The sequence below is a fragment of the Vanellus vanellus genome (assembly GCF_965231255.1).
Source record: "Vanellus vanellus genome assembly, chromosome: 4".
Taxonomy (NCBI): Eukaryota; Metazoa; Chordata; class Aves; order Charadriiformes; family Charadriidae; genus Vanellus; species Vanellus vanellus.
In genome coordinates, this window is record NC_138909.1 from 79,260,004 (window position 1) to 79,279,284 (window position 19,281).

Genomic DNA, 19,281 nt, shown 5'->3' on the forward strand with positions numbered 1-19,281 from the left:
CCTCCGGTGCCTCCTCGCCGGGGGATGGTGCCCGGAGAGCGGGTGGGTGGCGGTTGGGGGCGGCAGGCATTTTCTTCCCCGGCCTGTGGTAATGTTTGCCGGATCAAACAAGGTGGGAGACATGTTTGGTTTTATTTTCTTAATATATCTGTATATATAATCATTATATAATTTTTTTTTTTCTTTAATTTGCTGCTTTTCTGCTTGGCTCCCTGAGTGACACGTATGTGGGTGTCTTCCGAGCCTGTGGCCTGCGCTATATATTTGGAGGGCTTTGGCTGGTCTGGAGCCACTGGGGGTTCAGTCCCGCCACCCTGAGAGGTGATTTTAGGCCCCGCTTCGGTGCCCCTGGCTGCCTGCCCTCCCCACTCCTCGGCCGGGCTGGAAAAGGGGTTTGGGGGATCCTCTTCTGAGGCACCGGCCCTCGTTGGCATCGTCGTGTTGTTGGGAGTGAGTTACCTGCATGATGTGTGTCGTCCTTAAAAGTTATCGGACTAGGAGGGCTGTGTCGACGTGATGCTCAAATATAGTTTAGTGAAGTGTTTTTGGTTGGGTGTTGTTAGTGGGATTTAAGCCAACTTGAAATGATCATTGTAAGCAGCTTGCCTCGCGTGTGTTAAATCATCGCTGACGGTCGCATCTCCGCAGTTTCCTCAGGACGACGGTGTTGTTACTCCCCTGGCCCTGCACAGGGCTGTGTTCTGTGCTGACAGTTCCCAAGATGGGGCTGTAGTTTGGAAAAATAACCAACCACGGAATCTCTTGGGGCCCTGTGGATTTGGGTGGAAATCACAAAAGAGGTAACTGTGACTCCTGGGCCTTTCTTGACTGTCATTTGGGCAGCCCCTGCAGCACAGCAGAGTACTGAATGCATTCCAAAGCATCTCAGTGAGTTGATACAACAAACAGCAATGTATGTCATGCTCGTGAAGCTCTGTTTTTTCTAGAGTTTTCAAAGCATATTAGGGAAATTGGCATTTTAAAACATAGTTTAGCATGGCTTCTGGCACAGCCTAATTTAAAGTCATGTAGCTTCTATGCCTTGCTAAAGGTTTTCCCTTGTGGTTCTCTTAAACGTAATTTTTCAGAAACTGGTTCTATGAGAGTATGCAAGTGTTTACACTTCATTCATTCTAACTATACAACATATATAAAAAGCACCTAGTGTTTGCATTTGGACATTTACATATTTAAAAATCATGTAGTTAAAATTTCTATGCAACATTCATAGAAACAGCATGAAAACTATGTGGGATGGAATAAATATAACAGAAATAGCAATGCTAAATTTCTTTTGTATCCCTGCTTTTGTCTGTTATGAGTCGCTCAATATAGATCACCGAGTGCATCGTGCACATTTTTGCTTCTGTAAAAAAATAGTTAATCTCTTTTTCTTGGATAGAATGTGATCGCTGGAGTTCTCAATGCAGAGAGAACAAAGTTTCACAAAAAGTTAAATTCTTCAGAGGAACTATTTGAAGACTAAAATGAAATCATCATTACTAGAAAATTAGTCACCAGATGTTAGCTTAAGAATGGGTTTGTAAAATAATTGCCATCTTAAAATATAGTTCCCAAAAATTTGGACTCGGCTTCTGGAATGCTGTGAGCTCACCCACCACTTTTTCCTGTCTGTTTGGGGGTTTGTTTTGGCTTGGTTTTTTTTTTTTTTCTTGTAGTGCAGACATTTTCTTCTGTATTTTCTCAGCCTTGATAATCCTTTTAATAGTACAGAATGGAGACCAGAGAAAAGGAGAGAACGTTCCATTCCTTTTATTGGGACTTAAAGCTTTTATGACCTACTGGATTTTTGGTTTGGTTTTATGCTTGCCCATGTTTAAAAGGGCATTCAGAGGGTCCCATGTTTCTGTATAAGACTTACATGGGCTCAGAGGGCCATCAGGACTGCAGAGCCTGTTGAGACTTTGAAAGTGCAATTGACCAATTCCTTTAGAGACTTGACCCAACATCACATACAAGTGCTTCTCTAAGGAGTATTCAAAAATTTGCAGGATAGGTGGCATGTGGTCTTCTGTGGCATAGATGACAGGAGTTCTTAAAGTCTGCCCAGTCAGGAGTCAGGTGATATAATAACATACCTGGAGCTTAGAGATAAGAGCCTCAAAGTGAGCCAGCTCCTAGGCAAGCTTAGGTATCTTCTTGAATTCATAGGAGATAGGCAGACCATTATCATGATGGATGTGCCTTATTGCTTCCACCAAAACTGCTTTTTAAAGTTTTTTCATTCTTTGTTTCCTGGTCTTATGCCTAGCCAAGACTGGTGATGGAATGGTCTAAAACATAACGTACATTTCTTGGCTGAGGTTTTTCCTATCCAACAATCTCAACTGATGTTTAAGTCACAATTCAATGATGGGCATTTGTCATTCTTGAAATGTTTCATTTTAATAACATAATAAACACTGGAACTCTGGGAAACCCATTTTATGTTGAATTTAAGACAGCCCTATCTTTCAGCATTTTATCTGCTTTTCCATACTGATACTTCTCATCTGAAGAAATGAACAAGTCGTAAAAATACATAGCAAGAGAGGATCTCAAGAGGCTTTTGCCTTACTTTCCCCCAACACGCATTCTGAGGAAACATAAATATACTTGCACTAGTCCTAAGTGATATTTGTTTAAGCTGCTCTTTGTATACTGATTTAGTGACTGAATTTTTGTACTTCACCCTGCTCATCTGTACCAGACAATGCTTGTTCCTCTTACATGGGAATATATTAACTGAAAATTAAAATAATTACACCTTATTTTCAGTGGCTGTGGATAAAGTGATTGCTATCTCTGTAAAACTGTATGTGTATTTTCCAACCTGTGATAATAGCTGTGATCTTGTGGTCACAAAACTCACATCTATTTGATCTGTGTGGAAGCTGATCTATGCAAAGCGTTGAGGGAAATGCTGATGACATACCTATTTTTGTAGTCAGGTCACTAAGCATGCTAAATCCGTAACATTAGAAGCACGAACGAACTTGTAGTTCAGTGAGCATTTCTGTTGTTGGAGACAGTTCATGTGTTGTGCCGCTTGGTAAGGATGGCCAGGTGTTCTGGAATATGCTGTGATTCATCTGCTGCTGAACTCCGTCAGTAGTTTGTGAAATGGTATAGTTGCATCTTTTGTGGTCCTGCCAACTGTTCAAGGTCTGTCTGTGTTACTGAAAGACTGTGGCTATTGACCACTTTTGGGAAGGGTCAATTCCAGTGACTAGTTTCCCCCTAGCATCTTGCTGCCTTTTGGTCCCTGAGGTGGGACTCTTCCAGGTAGTGAGACACAGTGTACAGCAGTAGGCCCATAAGACTTTGATGTGGATGGCATCACTTATGCTTGTAGAGATGGAGGCCCTTATGAAGGAAATCCTTCCAGAAGGTGCTGATACTTTTATCAAACCACATGTGATTCATTGTCTTTATTTTTTTATTTTGGTTGCAAGCTGCTTCTGTTCCCTCTGGGTTTGGAGGGTTTGCTGATCATTTTCTTGGGATTCTCAGCAGTGAGTAGCTGTGGCCAAGGCCTGGTGGGCATCGTTTAACCTCAGTAGACTCTGACCCAGCCTTTCTGCTCATGAGATCACAAGGTGACCTTTGCTGAACATTTAATGTGTGTGTATGAGTGATGTCCTGGAGCTACAGATCCACGCCTCTCAGCATAATGTATTGCAGCTTTTCATAGTAGGGGAATAGCTAATTTTTGGCTCAAGAGGAACTATCTTTTGTTTTTTCTTTTCTCTTTTTATTTTACTCATTTTTTCCCCTCCCGTGTACATTAACTTGAAAGCCTTTGCCCTGTGGTCATCTGGGGCTCTCTGGTGGTCATGTGCTCTCATTGGCTCTAATAGATGATGGTAATTGACTCTGTTCCAGGACTTTCTACTGCCCATTTGCTGAACTGAATCCTTGCTTGAAATAGCCAGGAGACTCAAAGCTTTCTGTTGGAATCCTCTTAAAAGGACTCCAAATTACTTTGGAGCATTTCCAGTGGGCCTACCTCTGTTTGGAGGCAGAACTGCTGTTCTGAGGTCTAACCTGTCATAGGTTTGGGAGTTACTAAACTATATTTTGCAGCATACAGGGAAAAATCTTTTCCTTTGTGCCCAGCAAAGGGAAACAGGGCAAAAACCAAACCAAGCAAAAAAACAAGCAAAAAAACAAACAAACAAACAAAAAAACCAACCAAAACCCAACAAAACAGAGGAAAAAGGGCAGCAAGGGCTAGGTGTATTGACCCTGTAGATTTTAAGTAATAGGTCTTCCCTCCTTCCTCTTCTCTAGCTAGGAGAGAGAAAAGACAGTGAAAGGCATTAGAGAGCCAGCTAAAAATCAGCTGGACAAGTGGTTTTAGATGCACTAGAAACAATGGTAGCTCTGATCTGAGCTTGAATTAGGTGCTGTCAGATCTGGTCTGTGAGGGACAAATGGTGGTTCCATGGCCTGTTCAGGTTACTCAGTTCAGGCACAAGTTTAATGCTGTCTCCATGAGCCAACAACAAGAAGTTTGTCATGAGTCAGCAGTAAATACTTATATGTAGGTTGTAATCTGAGCAAAGGGATTCACCCCCACGTAGTTTTGTCTAGGTGGTTGATCAGCAGCAACATGATTACCTGTAACTGGACAGGGCCAGATTTTTCTTGGAGGTGCACCGTAGAAGCTAATAGTTGTAAGACATGACATGGGAAATTCTGATTAAAGAAAAAAAAAAATCACAGTGAGCATTGTTAAGCACTGGAGCAGATGCCCACATAGGACATGAAGTGTTCATCCTTGGAGTTTTTGAAAAATTGGTTGGATGAGGCTCTGAGCAAAACTAGATCCAACTTAGAAGCTGACCCTGCTTTAAGCAGTGGACTGGAGTGGATAATGTCCAGAGGATCCCTTCCAACCTAAATTTTTCTATGATTCTAATTCCAGGTCCCGTCTGCCTTGCAGTGTTTTGCAGATGAATTTGCCTCTGCCTCAACCAGCCCTTCCATCTCAAGGGTTTAGGAGCAGGTCCAGTGCAGGATGTATAACTGTGTGGCAGAGCAGAGCTTGGATAGATCTGTAGCGATGGAGTTTATTCTGGGCTGGGGTTGGGGACTTGTGTTTTGTAGATTGGTTATGAACCAGTCATGGTTTGGATTGGGCAAATTGGTACCCAAGTTTGGAGTGCATGTGGTGTGCAGAAATGCTGTAGAAGGTGTTGTGCTCTGAGATTGGAGAACTAGAATATCTGCTAAACAGACTGGTTGTTTCATTCATTGGGGGTTTCCCTCAAGGGAAATAGTTTCCTGAGAGGTATGTTTCCTCCTTTGCATGCTTTACTTTTCCTCATAGCAAAAATGAAAGCTTTAATTAAAGAGGAGTTAGGTGGGGCTGGGTATGTGTGGTTTGTGACATGGCTGGAAGCAGCTACAGTAGTTGATCTTTACCACTGTTGATTGTATCTGAGAACAAACTAAGTTTTGGATTAGTCTGTTTTCCAGGTCTTAAGACTTATGTTTCCCTGCGTTTCTCCTCTTTTAAATTAAACAAACCCTCAGAAGTTGGACTTTTCTAATTGTCTTAAAATTTTTATTGCTCTCTTCTAGACATTTTCAAGTTTGTCTTTTTTTTTTTTTTTTTTTTTAAGCCTCAAGCCAAAAATGAGGAAGGGAGGGAGAAAGAGGGTATGGAGTTTGAACTAGTGTGTTTTTACAAGGAACTTCTTTAATGATTGTTATTTTTGAAAATGTTAATCAGATGAGATGTTTAGCATTTTCACCTTCTCCCTAGTTTACCATACAAAGAGGTGATTTGGTTGTCAGCAGTTTTAAGGGGGCAGGATCCCTGACAGAGGGGCAATAAAGAGTAAATAAAGGATTTTGGAGTGTCCTAAAGAACATCTGCCATTGATAGCATAAATCTTTCAATTAAAACACTTTAACCTTCTGACCCCTTAGCTCTCAAACACTTGATTCTGCTCTGTGAAGGGTGAGTCCCTATTCTGAAGAGGTAGAAACAGCTGAAAAGAGAGGTGCCACCTGTGGGAGCACTAATTGTATGGGCTGGGAGAAGGTTGCCCCCTTGGTTACTTCTTTCAGTATTAGTTATACTTACAAAGCAAAATGAATAACCGTAAGCCAGAAGGTGCCTTATTGGAGCTGAATACATTATTATTGCTTCTGATACTTCACATATCATCCTAGGATGTATTAACAAACATACGTCTGTTCCTTTTTGTTGCAGGCACTGCATTGTTCACTCATGTTGAGTGTACTATAGCTGTGCGGTATTATGGCCTTTGTGGTGATGCACAGTATGCATGCAGTAACATCAAAAATATCTGATTCAGCCCACAGTGTGTTTAAGGGGCTTGTTTTCCACTTTTATTAAATACCAGAATCTTAAGATGTCCCGAAAGCACTTAGAGCTTTCAGAGGATGTATAGTATACAAATTCACAGTGTGTGTTTTGCGTACTAGGAATTTGTGTGTTACTAGATAGAGAGGAAAGCCCTTCTTTTATTTTTTCTCGATGTGAACTGTCCTCTTCCTCAATTATGAAAGTAGAATGCTTAAAAGAAAAGTTGATCACAGCTTGTATTTAATGCTGAGTTTTTTCTTTTTTTTCTGTGATTTATTTCAGTACTCTCTGATGCGTGTGTTCCAGATGGCCTGCATTTAAAAAAGTGAGAGATTGATTGGATAACTTAAAGTTTAACTGAGGTTAAATTACCTTGAATCTTTCACTAGGTACTTAATGTACTTCATAAGTGTTAGAAACTAACATTCAAAAAATGTTATCAAAAGGCAGTATATGTTCAAACAAACCCACATCTAAATCTGTATCCTCACTGTACCACTTTTTATGTACTATCTTACCTTTGCATAAGATACTTTATGTTGCAGCCATGCCCAAAGGCCTGCTATTAGGCATTACCTAGACAAATATTTCAGGTGGTGCTGTGGTTGGCAGGGGAAAGACACTGTTTAGCATGAATAAGGTCTTGATCTTTGTTTAACATGGAGGAGGATGTCCAAACGCTGCTTGTCCTTTGGGCAGTGCAGCAGCAGGCAGTGGGTGGTGTGGACAGGAGCTGAGTGGTCTATGCTCTTGCAGTGGCCAGCTGGTGAGAACATGGATGCGGCCTCGGTAGGTAGGCAGATGCTTAGTGCGTTAACCTCTTGATGAGAAAGCGTGGGTCCCTACTGCCCCGACAGCCAGACTGCATGTTCTCCTTGGATGCTTGGCCACTGCTTTCTGATCTTAAATGAGTCAAGCTTGGTGTTTACAGGTGAAGGGATTAAAAAGTAGTATAAACTAGGAGGAATTGCAGTGAGGAAGAGACAAAGATGAATGGGTGTGCTTGGCTGGGGTAATGGGTGGGCGATACTGTTACAAGAAGTAGGAGAGAAGTAGAGAATTACATGGGGAGAGGAAATATTACAGTAAAAAGAGGTCTGACATAATTAATGGCCAGTCTGTTTCTTTGAGTTGATCATATTTGTTAGATGATTTCATGGCAGAAAGCATATATATTTTGTAACTAAATAGGATGGTCATTAGAATTAACAGTTAATGATAAGTATTTGACTCTAATGACAGTTTTCTTGCAATTTCAGAATATCAGTTGTTGATTCTGTATTTTAACAATTGATAACATAGCAGAACTCTGTACTTCTCACAGAAATAAAATTACACTCCGCCCTGTATATAAAGGGCTGTGAGCGTGTGTGACTGCACGCACAGCCATGTTATAATTTAGGCATGGTTTATCAACAAAGTTGCTTTTTCTGGATTGCTGCTTCTTGGCAAATTCCAACTCCCTTAAAGACATTCCAGGTGCATGAGGGGAATAGGAACCAAGAATACCATGTCTTCATCTCCTATTGTTTTGTTGTGGGTTTTGTTGTTTTTTTTTTTTGTTTTTTTTTTTTTAATGGAAACTACAAAATTAATTAATGTTTAGTTTGTGAATGATTAAGAGTGTCAGTGAGAGAAATTGACCGTCGCAGCATGGCTGTTTTCCATTAAGATGAAGGCTAAAGTCTTTAGGGGCTTGTGCCAGAAAAGTGGAAGGAGCATTTGGCAATGAAATGACTAGGTTACAACTGCTGCTCCTTGGGCAGAGTCAGACTGCTAAACTGCATTTCTCTTGTAACAGCAGTTGCTGTCCATGAATCAGTTATGGCTCAGTCTTTAAGGAAAACAACCCAATAAACCACTAGGAGGTAAGCTATTCCTGAGTCATGCAGAGTGGGAAGATGCATGCTCCTTGGCTGGTGCTAATGGTGGAAAGGAATATACAGGCCCCTTGCTACCATTTATCACCTTTTGCCACCTCTCTGCTGCCCTTTTGCCATTGTCTTGACTTAAATCTCATCCTCACTTCAGAGATTGTGCTCAGAAAAGAGACGTGAGAAGTCATGGCATGACTGTGAGATAGTTTAGTCTCCTTTGCAGGAGTAGCATTACATAAGCTAAAAATACATGCATGTGTGTATTACACTCAACAAAACTTTATATTTCAAGCTATACTAGTTGGTCTGCATCCACCCGCAAACCTGGCTTTTGCCTTATCCCCTTATGCTCTTACACGTACAACAGTGCTAGCAGTATATTGAATCTATGTGTTTAAGACAAGTGAAATGCACCACATGCCTACTTGTACCAATCAGTAATAACCTATCTGAAGCTACAAACTTTTTTGGTTTTGTTTTCATTTTAACACTGTACTACCTATATTTGTTTTCTTCATACAATTGACTTGGTCCAAGTTGTACTTGCTAAATAAATAATTCATGATCTATAGTCTACAAGTAATGCCAAAAATTTCTGCTTGGTTCCCTTCTGGTTTAGGTTACATGAGGTAGAAAATTAAATGTAAATAATGTGTTACTCTCCTGATTTTTTTTTTTTTTTCTCTGTTGTGCATGTTTTTATATATTGAAATGCATTATCCTTTTAGGAAGCTGCTCTAGGAAAACTTCCAGGAATTCGCATGACAGTTGGGCATTGTAGGCTATGCAAACTGCCTGAAGCCAGAAATCATAAATATGAAAAATTTCCAAATTCCATGCAGCATTTCAAATTAAGAGTTCCCAGGTGTTTTTCTCCTTCATTCTATTCCTCTTGGAGGAGCTATGTGCTTTAAAGAGTTTCTCTTCGTGGTAGCAAAGTTGACCTCTACTTCTGTTGTTTAATAGCGTTTTCAGCTTTATACAACATCTGAACTTAAGTGTCTTTTCAGTTCTTTGGCTCTGTGAATCTTAAAGCCATGGGAGATTCCATACCTTCTGCTTTTAAGTTTCATGTTGTGCTTTTTGCATTTGGGATGCATATTTGTAATTCCTTTAAAACTGAGTATTATTTGAGAGGTGGTAAGATAACTGAGTGACATAGACCTTTAAAAATTCTATATTTTGAAGTCATTTTAGCTAGAAGCTTTCTCAGGAATAGTCTTGCAGTTTCAAAGCAAGTTTAGGAATTGCTTTTTCACCTTTGCCATGGCAACAAACTTAAGGGAGACCATCCATCTTGTAAAATATTCTGGTTCTCCTGCCTTGAATGGTTGCTTCCACTGCCTTTGGTATTGGTTTCCTTGGCTCTAAAGAATGTTACATATTTATTGATTGTGGCTTAACAAAATTTATATAAAATCTGTTGTAAATAGGAAAAAAGTACTGCTGGCTACATGGGAACAGTAGTCTGACACTGGCTAACTTTGGCTGTGGGGTGTTGTGTTTTTTTTTTTAATTTATTTTAACTTTGTGTATATGCTAGTAATAAGTAGAAATGTTCATATCCCCCCTGCCACATGCATAGGATCTACCACCATATATTTCTGCAAGAAGTATGACACAATAAGAGCAGATTTGTAGAGCATAACAGTTAGTGCTGAGAACCTCATATCTACAGCGTAGCTCTAGCTTAAAATGGCTCTAAATAAAGGGACAAAATAAGATACTTCAATTGCTTGTTTGTAATAGTTAAGACTCTTTAGCAGCTCACAATGTTTGACTAATTTCCTTAGGAGTAAAAGTTTTGAAATTGTGATGGTTTTTGTTGGCTTAAAGTAAAGCTTTTCGGTCTAACATGTAAGCTGTGTACAATGTGGCAGCACTAAATTTCCTTATAGAACTCACTATAGAGTTGTCCCTAGCAACATAACATAATTAATTGCAGAATTATAAATTACCAGAGCTAAAAGAGTAAAGAACAAAACTATTATACTAAATATGTACTTGGATCTGGTTTTGTGCTAACCTTTGGAAACCTTTTCAATGGTTGCAGGTGACACCTTGTATTTCAGTATGGACCGTTTTGAAGATGTATCAGATGGTGAAGTGGATCATGCTTTCTTTGACAGCGATTTTGAAGAAGAGAAAAAGAAAGCTGAAGAAAATGGTGAATGTATAGAGAAAGGAAGTACAAATGCAGCTATTGCAGACCCTGGTTTGGTTTCTAATTCAAAGGATGCAAAGTGTTGTGAGGAGGAAAGTGAAGAAAAGCAGGAAGATCTGCAGAAGGATCAGTCCCTAGAAAATAGCACAAATAATCTTGGAGATGCTTCATCCTTGTCAGTTTCTCCAGTTGTGGAGAATGCAGGTGCATCTGGAGCAACATCTGCAGCAAGTAGGGGAACACAGGAGAATATACCTGCTGGAATCCCCAAAATAGTTAAAGAAGGTGAAGAAGATTATTATACAGATGAAGAAGATAGCAGTGATGATGGCAAAAAACAGAAGGTTAGACCAAAGTCAGCTAAGCAGTCAAACAACATAAAAAAGGCTAGCAAAAAATATACTAATATTAGCTCCTCCTCCTCTTCTTCGTCCTCCTCATCCTCAAGCTCAGATACAGATTGTTCTGATACAGATTCTGATAGCTGTTTATCAGATTCATCTCATTCTTCTTCAAAGAGAAATGCTTGTAGGAACGCACTTCTGTCTCCAAAACAAAAATTCAAGTCAGCAATGAAATTAGCAGAAGGAAAACCAAAGCTTGGTGACTACTTGGAGGAGTCTGAAGACACTGTGACTGATGTAACACCTCTGTCAACTCCAGACATCAGTCCTATCCAGTCTTTTGAACTCGCAGCATCGAATGATAAGAAACTAAAAATAAAAAGACAGGAAAACGTGAACCAAGATTTATATGGTAATTGTGAAGAATTTAAGTACAACAAAAAATTTGTAAAACTTATGGGGTCGGGAAGTCCAATCTTATATCTGTATTTTTTTCATTAGATTCCGAGTTTGATCGCAGATATAGTCGAAAAGTCTTGCATGATGCCATGGACCTGAATCAGCTTTTGAAAGGTGACTTTTAAATTTTCTTTTTACAAAGTATGACATCTGTACATTGTTGAATCATAGAATGGTTTAGGTTGGAAAGGACCTTGAAGATCATCGAGTTCCAACCCCCCTGCCATAGGCAGGGACACTTTCCAACAGACCAGGTTGCCCAAGGCCACCTCCAGCCTGGCCTTGAACACCTCCAGGGATGGGGCCTCAACAACCTCTCTGGGCAACCTGGGCCAGTGCCGCACTACCCTCAAAGGGAAAAACTTCTTCCTAATGTTCAATCTGAACCTGCCCTCTTCTAGTTTAAAGCCATTCCCCCTCGTCCTATCGCTACATACCCTAGTAAAAAGTCCTTCCCCATTGTTGAGAACAATTGAGTTCTAATAGAAGATTATGGGATTTTAATGTGCCATGTATTTTTAGAACTGTTTTGAGATTAAGCTGTGTTGATCTAATTCTTTGAATTCTTATGGATGTAAATAATACTGGGGTAAGAAGCATGTGTATGAATATGTGTTGGTATGCATATACCTATAAGTAAGATATATAGGCTATAGGCGGGGTGAATCTCTAAATACAATTTGATATCTTAACAAATTGAATACTAAAACTGCACATGCATTTTGAGAAATCTAGTTTTACTGGGCTATGCCACAACTTACTATCTAAATTAAAACACCATCCTTTCTGATAAAATGCTGGGTTATCAACCTTCAAATTTGAGAGGCAGTCCACAGCTACATTGCATGATAAATAGTATTAATCTATTTAAACTTCTGGTACCTTTTTGATAATGAAATAGAATTATTTCAAATTATTTTTCTGAACTAAGTGTCTGCCTTCTAAAATACCATAAAGTTGAGTAAAGGTATTTTAAAGAGAAAAATAACAGATAATCTTTACTGAAACTTGAGTGGTTGCTTCTTGCCAATAGAGTTAATAAATCTTGATAATGAAGTTTAAAGAGAGAGGACTTGGTATCTCTTTCACTGCATGCATTGCAAACCTTTATTGTATGGGGTGAGAATGCACTGAATGATCTCATGTGCGTATTTTAAGGCGTGTACAGTGCTTTTGCACTTGTTTTCATGGCTCAGAGTTTTCAGTAGTAAATCTATAGAATAAAAAAGGCTTGGCTCAAGAAATCTGCTGATCTCAGGTGAGAGAAGCCCCTAACAATCTGGTACATTTCAACCCAAGTTTGCTGGATTGCAGTAGGTTTGGCATGACTAAAACTTTGCACATCATCTTTCTTCACTTTGCACTTTGCCAGACTGAGCCTGTCGTGAGTAAGGGTTCAAAATTTATTTTATGCATCATTTAACTTTCCAATGAGTAGAAATGAGGATTTTGCTTGTATAGAAATTCTTCTGATGGTAAGAAAAGCAGAGCTAGCCATCGAGAAAGGTAGAGCTGATTCTCATCTCTGACAGTCCTTTTGCTCCAGAAGCTCTTTCATACTACAAAAGGTTCCAACCACTTGTCAACGTTGTTAGAAGATTTGTTGCTAGGCAATTGAAATTATGATGTCCTACATCTTTCTTTGTTCCTGATAGCAAGAAGCTTTTTAGTAACTGGTGATTATGGAAGGATTCATCTCATCCCTAAAACAAATGGGTATTATATCTCAGAGTGAGTATCTCAGAGATGAAGCTCTGTTTGGAGGAGGGAGTGAGTTTTTTTCCCCAAACTGAAAAAACAATTATAAATAACAATAATAAAGATTGAGTAATGAATTCTACTTCTCATATAGTCTGGCAGCTAATGTTCCTGATTAACATGCGTATTACTCCCAAGTGCCTCTCTAAATTGGCAAGCACAACATAGCTTAATTATTTTAGGTATTTTGAAGTTTAAATGGGGCAGGATTATTAATGGTGGAAAGTAACTAGTCTGTGAAAATAGAAGCTAATCTTATTCTGAGTTATTGCTTCCAGTTTTTTCTATACTCATTTAAAAAAAAAAAAAAAGGGCAAATCATTCCCCCCTGGTCTGCATTAAATGTTCATCAGAACTACATAGGCATGAACATTACTTCAAGAGAGAACAGTATAAGCCCAGACCTGAGTGCATGGAAGTATTTAAATGATTATCAGGATGTCTCAGATTTGGTTTTAAAGTACAATATTCTGCCAGTAATCTATACTGATAAAGCATTTTGATTAAAATTTTTGTCAAATATGCTTGTAACGTAGCTGGGTCTGAGCATTTACAGCAGTTATGTGAGTTTAATTTCCCAAGGTCCCCAGAAACTTGCAGAATTTCAGTGTGATCTGTTACTGCGTTGTTTCTAGGGGATGTGCAGTAATTAATTTTGTGCAATTCTATGCACTGATAATAGAAGCATTTGGGAAGACTAGAATCTCTTGTATTAAAAAAGAATCACAAGAACAAAGAAAGAGAAGAAATCTGTTAAAAGCACATGGTGTTCAAAGAACAAGTTTTGGACTAGAGCAAGAGTCTGGTTATTTAGTAGCAAGGTAGTTTGTATATCTTAAAGTAGAACTAATTTGAAGCATTTAGGGAAAAAAAAGTTGCAGTTAATTTAACAAGGATTTGAAAGCGTTTTTCCTCTATTACATGCCCTTGGTATATATTTGTGCTCATATTGAAAACTATTCATTTTTTGTAAGCATTTAAAAAAAAAATAATATTTAGATTAAAAGATTTAACATGCCCTTACATCTCCTAAAGCTATGCTTGTTCTTGATAGAAGCCAAATTCTAAGTTATGCTATTCTGAATAATTTCAAGTCTCACAAAAAACATAATTTTAATTGGAAATATCATAGTGTCCATGATGTATGTTGTACTTTAAATGCTTTTTAGGTGGGTACTGCTGGGCAGCTTTGTCACTGATTTTTAGAAATTCTCTTTAGTGATCAGAACTCTGAACAAGAGATTGATAAAGATATGTGGTAACACTTGGTTTTTACCTCTGAAAGTTGTCACTTTATGTATGCTGTTACCAAAGTGAGCATTACCAGGTGCTGCAGCTTGCTCTGCAGCCTCCGTTCGACCTATGGAAAATAACTGAACTAGTTTTAGTCAAAATGGCAGGAATCTGCTTGGTAGTAGTAGTGGGGACAAAGTGAAGTCTATGCTTGAAAACTGGAGAGAAGCAGATTCTGCATGTTGCCGAAGACAAATAGAGCATATGAATGTAGACCTTATTGGCATTTATTAGACAGGAGTTGAGCCCTGTTTCAAGGGGAAGGAAGTACAGTAAAATGTGCAGTTTTCAGAACCTGTGGGTTGTGTGGCTGTATTGGCATGGCTTTGTGTGCACGGTGATGTAGGAGGGGCATATGAACAGTAGAGCACTCTTTGAGAGTAGATGCAGCATGAAGGGAGATGAACATACGCAGTGAAGAAATTGTGGAGCCCCGGCATCCATAACCTACCACACTGTTTCAGTTGTGGGTTTGCAGTGGGAACAGTATCTCTAGGAACTGCAGACCATAGTGCAAGCAGAGATGGTGCAGGGTGGATGGATAAACTCAGAACTTTTTGGATCGATCTCTTGTTTGTTTCCAAATCAGTCCTGTAGCAGTGTCCGATGCTCAGTTCAGAGGGACTTGGAGTTCAGGTGGAGGGAGCACCTCTCTGCCGCACACTCCCTGAGGAGCACAGCCTGCCCTGCTCCCTCGTACGCTAAAACCAGCCTGCGTCATGTTACCATGTTGTTCAAGTTACTGGACTTAGCGATTACTTATTATTCCTGCATCGTGCATAAAAATTCTTGGGTTTATCTGTTTTGGTGTCTGTGAACTGCTGAATTGTTTAATTGTTCTTGCTAGTGGTTTTTACTTCTGTTCATGAAAATCACTTGCTGTTTGGGTGGCATGCTTATTTAAAATGTATATAAATGCTAAATGTATGATGCTTGAGTCCTCTCATTTTTACAGACATAAAGTCGATGTTTAGGAGGCTTACGTCATTTCATTACAATGCTAAGACTGATGTCATGTAGCTGTTGTCATTATGGTGTGTGACTGTAAGAACAATTGTAGCACTGTGGAGTCAGCCAGCCACACTACTTAGGAATTTAAATATCTTATCAGTGTGACCAGGAACGTAGGTACTCACGTATTTGTGAGTCAATGCCGTTTCCACTTTGCTATAAACCTTAAAGATCTTTCAGAAAATTAAAATAATAACTAAATCAGAGCAATATTCAAACCCCATAATAATAAATGTCAGTTATCTCCTCTGCTGTACTCTTGAGTAATCTGAACACAAAAAGATAATTAAATATGCCAATGCAAAGAAATAGATTGTCAAAAATTGTTTTTGGAATTGCTTTCATAAAGCTCCATGTTAGAAAGCTGGGAATAAAAAAAATTAGAAATTTTTCTGATGCTGTTCTGCTTGATCCTATATGTCCCATGTAATTCTAAGGAATTGAGGTTATGCAGATAGCGATGGCTTAAGCATACAAGTGTGAACTAAGCACTCATCCATTTCCATCCCATTATGCTACAGACTTGCTCTCTGTCTTTAGACAAGTCTCTTGATTTCTGTAGCTCAGAATACAGAGCTGTATGCTAAAAATGCTGTGTATGTCTCTCTATCTGAATTTATGTTGGGTATCAATACAGTAGTAATGGGATTTCACAAGGTATATGGAGTGCTAAAGAATTTAGCACTTTGTGTTTTCTTCTCTGTAAAATGGGGTTGATACCTGCTTATTTTACAGAAGTGTCTGTGAGAATTAGTCTGTAAATCCATGGTATTAGCTATTATTAACTTGAGGAGGTGGTGTGATGGGGTAAGTAGGACAATAGGCCACAGACTGAAGACCTGAATTCTCTCCTTGAAGCTCTCACTGACCTATATGCTCTCTGATGAGTCTTTTTGCCTCTTCTGTGTCTCAGATTCTCCATTATAAAATAGTTAGAGCTCACTTGGTGAAAAGCTCTGTGATATAAATATCATTATTATGAAAGTAAAAGCCTCGTGTTTCTGAATAAAAGCTATTGTAGAAAACTAAAGAGCAGCTTCAACTGAACATGGAGCAATTGCTTTTACTTATTTTTTTGCTATATTATGTCACTCAGGAAATAGAATAAGTTTTTTATAACTGAAATTTTCTCGTCTTAGGGATATGTTATCTGTGTGCTTATTCTTGCTGGACTAGTATATTTGTAGAATAACTGTTAAACAATATCTAAATGTAAAGCAGACTCTTAAAAACATACACAACACCTAAACTCTAAAGTTGAACAAAATATTTATAGCTTTTTCATTAAGTTTTGTTTAGTCTGTGTGCTCCTAGTTTGAATTGTGTGTAGGTGTATACATATTTATTGTTTTCGCAGGTCTAGTAACTCATGTTGAGGTAGAAGAGCAATTATCAGCTTATTCTTATGTGTAGAGGTTGAAAATATTGTAGAGACCCAGACTTTCCCAACATCCATAAGAAAATGTGTAACTGGGGGGGGGGAATCAGCACCTGTAAGGTATCTGTTCCCTTTCTTGTGACATCAAGAAATAACTAGCAGCCCTATTTAAGTGTATTTAGACATGGAAAATTTATACTTGAGAAAAAACTCCTTAAAAAAAAAAAACATCAAAATGCGAATTCTCCAAAACCCTTTTTAAAGGATTCTGTGACATGAAATAATGGATATTCTAGGAAATATTTGTTTAGAGATACTACAGGGAAATAGTTTTAGATTGATACTATTAGACATTGATGAAGAACTGTTATTTAATCCTTTTGTATTTTTCAAATGGGTTACAGATGTGGTAGTAGAGCACTATAAAACAAAACACCAGGCAAACTCAAAAATTTAAGCACTGAAGCAATTTGATGCATTTTGCTCTACTGGGATTGCAACAGATACACTGAAACATGCATGATTTTAATTTTAGCCTTAATGCCATTAAGACGGCTGTATCATCCTGTCCTATTGCATTTGACTTTCTTATTATCATTTGTATTTTGTCTAAGGTTTGGCTTTTCTCACTCTGCAAGGTCATTTCAATGCTAACAAATTGAAAGCAATAAACAGCTTGTTTATTGCTTAAAAGAAAGTCAGGTGTCTCTCCATGGAAACCAGCTTTCATAGAAATCCTGTGAATACCAGAGAATTTTTCTCTTCCTGCTTGCCGGTAAATAAGAAGTAGAACTGCACACTGTGCAAGTCTTTATGCAAATGGTGCTGCTTGTTTCTCACCCTCCCCCCGGTTATTGATTTATGGTCTGGCTGACAATGAAGTGGTAAGTAGGGATTTAGTTAAATTGCTTATTACGCACTGGTAAAATATGAAGCTACAGGTAAATCATATTTAATTGTTCCAAGACTTGCAAACTCTTTAGAACCTTAAATCATAACCTTAAACTGTAGTGTCGCCTCATGTTGTCATTGGCCACTGCAAAAAATAGTCAGGTAAACCATTCAACCACTTATGCTTTGTGATTAAAGAGTGTAGGTGCCTTGTTGAATAAACTGTTGAAATAACTTTGAAACTCAAATATTTGAGTTATATAACACTAACTGTACCTGAAATATTTAATAGCATTTAGAATAAACGCATTTACCTCATACATGGGATCTTGATTCTTTTTTGTTTATTGATGGTGAGTTGTCCCTGGATTTGTAGGCTTGTGTTGACCTCACTTAGACAAAAGCAATGTTGTTACCAGTGAACAATGAAGCACATTCAATGCATATTGGACATACGTACCTGCAGTGGATTACCTAATTTTCTGTCACAGTAAGTGTGCAGAGAATAGGAATATGATGCTGTATAAGTGGTGCTTTGCAGAGTGCAGGTTGGACAGATTTTCAGCCAAGTAACTTTGGAAGCAGTGGTAACTACTAGTACTGGTTTGAAGTTCGGGGTCAGGAGCCTAATTCTGGACCGTGGAAATAGTGTCCCTCCTGTTTGAGGCAGACCTGCGGAACCTTTTGCTCACTGCTTTGTTAGATTGTACTGCGGTTTATTTGAGCATCGTTTAAGGAGCAGTGTTTTCATCGATGTCCCCTGCCTTCTGCTTGTTTTCTTATGAACAAGTACTTAACCCTGCAGTATTAGGATTATTTCAATAGGTGCTTGTCTTTTTTCTACTAAACTTTAAACTCCTGTCACACAGTTCCTAAGGAGATCAATGTTGCATTTGCTGTGATGTAGAAAAGGTTATCTGTGGATAGGCTTCAGTCAGTTATGGTTTGTTTTGAAGTGGTGGTTGCAGCTTAAATTCTTCCTTAACATAGATTTTGACTAAGTAAAACGCAACTCTGATTTTTTTAACTTATCAGTTTGAAGAACAACAACAAACCCACTACTTTTAATGTGTTATCTGATCCAATGTCTTGGTGTTTTGCAGCACTGTTGCCGCAAAGCGCTCCTCGTGAAATTTCAAATGTGGCTCTTCCTTAGGTCATACAGAAGGTGAACTAGAAAAAGATCAGTTGAGGAACTGAAGAAACTATTGAGGAACTAGAGATTTTTAGATTGATCTTTTCATCCCATCCCCTTGAAGCAAGCTTGCTTCTGCACATCTTGTATTGGGTCTGAACTTTTGGTGCAAAATTTCTGTAATTCAACAACATATCAAGGGATTAGTTATTGGTTTTTGGCAGTCTTCTGCTCAGGCTTCACTGAATATCTTCACAGCAGAACCTTTGTGGTGATCTTAACAATTCTTTCACTTTATTGATGTTTCTTTTGAGCTGTGATAAATTTGGTATTATCACTGTTAGCAAGCCCTTAACCTCAAGAGCTGTCAGAAAGCTGTTGGCAGTAATAAAGTCAGGTTCTACACTAAGTAAGTGTAAATAAAAAATAATAATGAGGCTAAGAACAAACAGGATACTGAAGAAAGTGGGCTGGAGTCTCTTTTCTGCCTGCCACAAGTAAGAAAAACTGTTTTCATCGTGAGGTCATAAAAGGTGAGGATGAGGCACTGTATAAGGAAAATATATTGAAAGGAAAAAGACTTATGAGAGGCTAAGGAAAGGACGAAGAAAGAAGAGATCAATGAAAA

General features: G+C 38.6%; 1 protein-coding gene across 2 annotated transcripts in view; it reads left to right on the forward strand.

The window, feature by feature from the left end:
* CFAP97 (cilia and flagella associated protein 97) overlaps positions 1–19,281 on the forward strand; it is a gene marked incomplete at its 5' end in the record, with an annotated part of 35,612 nt that overhangs the window by 223 nt on the left and 16,108 nt on the right. Inside the window, 2 exons of one of the 2 annotated variants that reach the window (XM_082482231.1) lie at positions 10,274–11,140; positions 11,230–11,301. In XM_082482231.1, the coding sequence (XP_082338357.1) occupies positions 10,294–11,140; positions 11,230–11,301 (919 nt within the window). Of the gene's footprint in view, positions 1–10,263; positions 11,141–11,229; positions 11,302–19,281 lie in introns of those variants that run through there. The other variant, XM_082482230.1, reaches the window with a different exon arrangement.